Raw genomic sequence first — 6,000 nt, forward strand, 5'->3', positions numbered from 1 at the left:
GGTTCTTCCGCTTCCGCATGTCTCCGTGTAACCTTCCTGCCCGGTGCCAATTTGGGGTCTGTTTTTGTCGCTGTATCTTTTGTCAATCTGTCGTTCATACACTGCTCACGTCCCTTACGTCTTATACCTGCTGTACCTTGTTGTATGGACAATGAATGTGTATTTGCACCCGCATACCAGGGAAAGCCGAAATGAATCAGGCAGATGCTCATTCCCAAACATATTTGAATATATTCAGAGGTATTGAGAGCAGTGGGCAGGAAAGGCGTCGACGCAGGGACAGCTTGTTCAGACATATTCAGACATGTTTGGTGCCTGCAAAAGCAGCCGTCCCACTGGGAATAAAAGCCGGTTTAAATGTGTTTATAGGTGTTGAGAGAGCCCATTTTGATGGGGAGAACGCCCCACTGAACTGATTGAAAGACATATGAGAATCCTGACTGGTTCTTCAGAGATGTTGGAAGCCTTCATAAAGAAGCGGGCATTATCCGATCTTTGGGCGCTTATGTCCAAATGAGCGCTTCTTTCAGACGCTCTTCAGGCAAATCAGCGCTCCGCCAACATGTTTCATCAAAGCATGGTTGGCTGAAACACGGGTACTTGTCTTGAGGCTCGTTTGGTGGTTCATACCAGTTTAAACAGGTTTGGTAACTCTCAAACCACCTCAAACATCTTGGGCTTTGTGGGTGTTTTTTCCTGATGTGTCTCAGACGCACCGCACGTCGTTGGTCTCGTACAGGTCGTGACTAGAGGGGTCCGGGGCTACGCACGACAGCTTTGGCCGGTGTGATAGTGGGCTTGCGCCGCTCGGCCTTCGGAGCGGGCGGCGGGCGCGTTGCTACTTGCGGCGACGCCGCGTTTGTCGACGACTCTTTCGCCTTCGCCTTCTAGAAGGGAATGATCATAGGGGGTGTCTGTCCCAGCAGCTTGGACGGATGTTGCGGTCGGAGGATGTTGTAGTCGGCGGGTCGTCGCGAGAAGGTGGACATCATGGCATGGCGGCGGTGGGGAGGAATGTACGTCGTGACACGGCTGGACGAGGACACGGCGAAGGAGGACGCGAGGGAGAGTGCTTGCGTGCGGCGGAGGAGAGCAACTGCGGACGCCATGGCTGCGGGGTTCGGGAGAGAGGTCGTCGAGGGAGAGGACGGGGAGCATGGGGACGGGGAACAGAAGAGCGGTGTCGGAGGATAGCGGTTGTGCGGCACGTACTGCGAACGAGGCGAACGAGGTTGCCGGAAGTACGGGAATCGACCCCTTTGTCCGCCCTCCATCATATGCGGCTCACACCGCTCGCGCTATCCCGTCGTCGAGCAGGATCACCCCGTATGTGCCCACTATCGCGCCGTCGACGAATGTGCACAACGCACGCGCACCTCATCACACCGTAACCATTCGTGCACTTGACCGGGCCATCTCCCAACGTTGCGCTCGAGGTTTGCTGAGGGCAGACGCCGCCGGAGGTTGATGCAGATGTCCTGGTTGATATGCACTCGCGTGTCCCTGCTGTCGGAGAGAATGTGTGCGTGGCGACGACGAAAACACAAAAACGCGCGCGCTCGTCCTGATGCAGTGAGGTTGAGCAGTCGAGATGGACGTAGGGCCCAGGCTTGGTGAAGGACGACGGTGGTGGTCTGTAACGAGTAGTTAGTCCGCCGAAACCAGAGGAACACTTACTGATATCGGTACGCGACTCGACCCGACTCGTTCTGCTCGACTTGCTACTCGACTAGTGTTGCACACGCGACCGTCTCGTCGCACCAATGGGCCCGAGTCGGGACTGCGAGATTCGAGAACTGGGGAAATTCGATAGGGATCATGGCGACGCGGCATGACGCGGCCCCGTATCAATACACACGAAGAGACATGAGCCATGTAAGCGAGAGTGAGAGACTAGCAGAAGAGACGTCGGCGAGTGGGAGGCGGTTCGAAGGAAGCGCGGCGCGTGAGTGGTTGACGGATCGGGAAGGAATGATACCCAATAAGGAAAGTATTGCATAGCCGCCACATGGGCAACCTTCTGGGTGACGGACGTTGGTTGATTCCCCCTCCAGCGTTGAAACGTTGGCGTTGAACGCTTCACGAACCAGCGTTGGTGTTCATAGAGTAGTGATCGGATGATTCCGTACACACAAATGACATCCCGCCTCGGCGATTCAAGGGCCGCCACTAACCCCAGTCTGGGGGTCCCCCGACGCCGCGCGCGCGTCAAGCATTGTCACACCGAGTATGTGCACGACCACGACAGCGCATCGGCGGACAGCAAGAATGGACTCGACGTACGTGTTCACGAACATCAATCGGCCGTCACCGCTGCAAGCCACCATATGTGTACCGTTGGTCAGCAAGATTCCAGCGCCGAGAGAATACTCGTGCCACTCTCGCAGACTCTCACCAACACATCGACACGCCGACTCGAGCAGCAGACGTGAGTTGCTCCGTGTAGACATGCCAAACACTGGTATACAGGTGTTGCTCAACTTTGCCACAGCTTGGCTGCTTCCGCAGCGGGCAGGCGGGGCTTGAGCACGGCGTGAAACCTCGAGAACTCCGCATAGTACAGCTTGTCCCTGTCACTCGTACTCTCACCCGTGCATTCAACGACTTCTATCCTCAGTCAGCTCTCAACGTCCCACCGACAGCTATCCACGAGCAGCTAGGAAACTCCCAACCGACACGTCACAGACGAGTTCGAACAACTCGTGCCACAAATTCGGACGCACTCCCTGGACAGGTACCTAGTCCGCAGCAAGCTCACAGAGGAGCCCATTCAGCGCATTTGCCCATGAGCATTAGTGAGCCGAGGCATCCATTAAGCCCATGCCATCGAGCAGCCGACGCCGGCCGATGCGTCCTCTTCCGCCTATGGGGTTTGGGCAGCCGGCGGTCTTCTGCGTCCATAGTCATTGGGACGGCCGACGGGTCAGTGTAGCATAGTAATGTATACAGTACGAGCTGTTATTACTGAGCCATCCGATCCCCATTGGGTACCCGACATCGGCTGGTATAAGACCGCAACGGCTTTTACACCTGCCCTATAAGCATAGTGCAACCGACCTCGGATGCATCTATGGCCATCGGTTGGCCGGCGTCGGATGGGTGCACCTTGCGGCCTTTCCTGTTAAGACGTTCGAAGACCGGCGACCCGACGTCGGGTGCCCCTAACACCATAGGAATGGCCGATGTCGGTGGGCCCCATACTCATCGGGCAGTCGAGGTCGGCCGGCCTCCCGCTCCGCCTCTTCAACCTCAGGGCGAATTCATTCGGTACCCAACATCGGATATCTCCATGAGCATCGGGTGGCCGCGGTCGGGCTGCACGATATGCATCGGACACGCCGATGTCGGGCAGCCACACCATCCGCCTTTCCAATGTCGGCTGTCCCCTCCTGCGTCGGATGGGTCGGCTGGCAGGGGGTCCCTCGGTTGGGTAATGTCGGCGGTCTGCATGACCATAGGCCAGCCGAGACCGCAGGCGTAAGCCTGCGGCCTGGCTGCTGGGCACGGTGCGGCCTCCCATTGAGGACGCGCGATCTGATCGGCCTTTTCGGAAATGGCCGCGCGGATCCGGATTTGCCTGGAGAAATCGCAACCGCCTCCGAAGCTCGCGGAGACTGCGATGAGTGAGGCATAAAACGAACGAATATGTCATTGATAACAGCCCTGGGCTCACGCAGGGGCGCTCCGCTGCTCCCGCGAGCCTCCGTCCGTACCTGCTGACTCCGAAGCGCCCGCCCGACGCGTACTCCCTCCCGTCTGCCTTTCGATTTAGCGTTCTCATTGGCCAGCTCCTTGCGCAACACGCTGTCCGTTAGTCGTTGGTGAGTCACTTCCCATCAGATTAGATTGCTGCACCGGCAGAGTGGTCGCTTAACGCGCCTTACATATACTCGCCCGTCCTCCGCACCTCCATCTCTTCCCCCACCCTTGAAGCCATCATGTCTTCCCCGCCCTCACGTTTCAATCGCTCCGACTCCCCAGCTGGCTTGAGTGACCCCGGTCGCGGCACTGCGCGCGGTCCAGCGGCTTTCCTCGCGGCCCCGACGGCCTTTGCTGCGCTTCCCCCGCCTTCAGATCCCGTCGCGGGGGATGGTTTTGCGGCCACCGCCTTTGGTGCGCCCTTCCGTTCCACGCCCTGCCACTAACTACTGACCTACCTTGCGTGACGCGTATCAGGCGGCAACGCTGGTTCAGCAATTGCTGCGGAGCCTGGTTTGCCGGCGCGCGACGCGCCTGAGCAAGGTGAGCGTCCGGGCCCTGCTTCCCAACTCCCATCTCACCCATGTCCAAGGTCCTGCGACTGGGCCTGTTGCAGCGAGCCCGATGGGCCTCGCAGGCGGCGCTCCTCGCGAGATCTGGGATGCGTCGCCTCCTCCGGTTCCCCCGCCCTGTACGGGGCACAAGACTTCCACCAGCAGTGGACCTGGCCGGCATACCTGCGTCCGGACTACAACCGACCCTGGACCCGTGCCACGGTGTCGTTACGTGACCTCCTCCGCACCATGATAGAGCTGGTCCGCGACATGCAGCCGCACTACCACGGCGACTCGCGCGGGGTGCCCGACCCGACGAACTCAATGTGAGTGCCCGGTCTCATGGCTACACCCGCGTACTCATTTTGCGCAGACGAAGGCATGCAACAGATGCAATCCGCGTGGGCCCCATGGTCCACGTGTACAAAATTCTCTGGCGGGAGAGGGGCCCTCCGCTCGTGTGGTCGATGGTCGTCGTGGCGGCGCACCCGGAGCAGGAGGTGGTGCTTTATCGAATCGTGCACCACCTATGGTCAACAAGCGGCATGACGCACGCACCGGGAGCGTACGCGCCACCAGCGTGAATATGCGACATTCTGTACGTATTGTATTCAATATCGAATGTACATAGTGTGGCAAATGCGTCAAAAACGCGCCTGTTCCGGACTCCAAGGCCACCGACTCAGAGGCCGGCATAGTGCGTACGACGTTGGAAATGCGCGCAAACGAAATGCTGCCCAACTTACGGCTGTCAACTAAAAGGCATAAGATTCCGCCTTATGCCGTTCTATCTCGGCGGCGTGCCGAATGCAGTCTCCGCCGAGGTGCAGGCAGAGGCCTCGTGCGGCTTCCGCGCCAGCCCAGTCTTCGAAAATCAGCGCGGAAGGCCGTGCAGGCGCCGGGAGGCCGCGGGCGCTAGCAATCGAAGACCGTGATCCTCGAGCGCTCGCCGAGATGATCAGATCACAGGCCGTCTGAACGGCATGTGACTGGTTCTGATGGTGGCTGCGCGGCCTGTGGCTGCGCGGTTTGCCCATCACTTAAGCCTCCAGTCCATCAACCGGACTTCAACGTCTCTCCCCCACCCCGCACTCATGCCCGCTTCGTCGCGCCCATCCCTCGCCGTCTTCCCGCCGTTCCTGTCGGCCCTCGCGCCCCCGCCTCCTTCAGGCCGTCCGCCTCGGCCGTTCCCGCCACCTCCGCGACGCCCTCGCCCTCTGACGCGCCCCGCGCAATCCGTCCTGGCCCACGCGCCACGGCCTTCATGCGACACCCCCCGCGCCCGTCCCTCCCGCAGCTGCGTGCACGGTCGACTCAAACCCGGCGGGGGCGGGTGTGCGTGGCCCTCGCCCCAAGCCCTGGCAGTCCAGCGGCGCGACGACCCCTCCGGCCGAGGCCTCGCGGCCAGCACGGTCTTCTGTCCGGCCTTCACGGTCAGTCCGGCCTCTCTCGCACCTCCGGCCGTCGCCCGCGCCCTCCCTCCACCACCCCCTCCGTCTGGTGCCGAGGTGACGCAGACCGGCGTGGATGACGCCTGCGTTGACGACCCTCCACCACCGCCGTACTCCGCCGCCTCCATCCCCGTTGTCGACCTGCCGCAGCCCGTCTACAATAGACCAAGTGGCGCCATCGCAACGCCGTCGCGCTCCATCGGGCTGGAGGGTCTGTTTGAGCGGATTGACTGGATCATTGAGGACATGCAGCCGTGGTTCCCCGGACACGCCCAGCGCAGGGAGCTGCCCGCGAA

At 60.5% G+C, this 6,000-nt stretch overlaps 2 protein-coding genes across 2 annotated transcripts; both read left to right on the forward strand.

The window, feature by feature from the left end:
- Positions 1-1,090: 1,090 nt before the first annotated feature.
- B0H18DRAFT_653450 (uncharacterized protein) lies at positions 1,091-1,560 on the forward strand. The gene has a single exon (XM_048038973.1). It carries the CDS (start codon positions 1,157-1,159, stop codon positions 1,466-1,468), a length of 312 nt encoding a protein of 103 aa, XP_047889436.1. The 5' UTR covers positions 1,091-1,156; the 3' UTR covers positions 1,469-1,560.
- A 1,510-nt stretch (positions 1,561-3,070) lies between these two features.
- B0H18DRAFT_957630 (uncharacterized protein) lies at positions 3,071-4,837 on the forward strand (the record flags this gene model as incomplete). Its single annotated transcript, XM_048042591.1, has 6 exons — positions 3,071-3,477; positions 3,662-3,806; positions 3,846-4,113; positions 4,177-4,242; positions 4,354-4,579; positions 4,627-4,837. 6 exons carry the CDS (start codon positions 3,071-3,073, stop codon positions 4,835-4,837), a joined length of 1,323 nt encoding a protein of 440 aa, XP_047889437.1.
- Between the last annotated feature and the right edge of the window lie 1,163 nt (positions 4,838-6,000).

The sequence above is a fragment of the Fomitopsis serialis genome, assembly GCF_022376445.1.
Source record: "Fomitopsis serialis strain Sig1Antser10 chromosome Unknown B0H18scaffold_80, whole genome shotgun sequence".
NCBI classification, from domain to species: Eukaryota; Fungi; Basidiomycota; class Agaricomycetes; order Polyporales; family Fomitopsidaceae; genus Fomitopsis; species Fomitopsis serialis.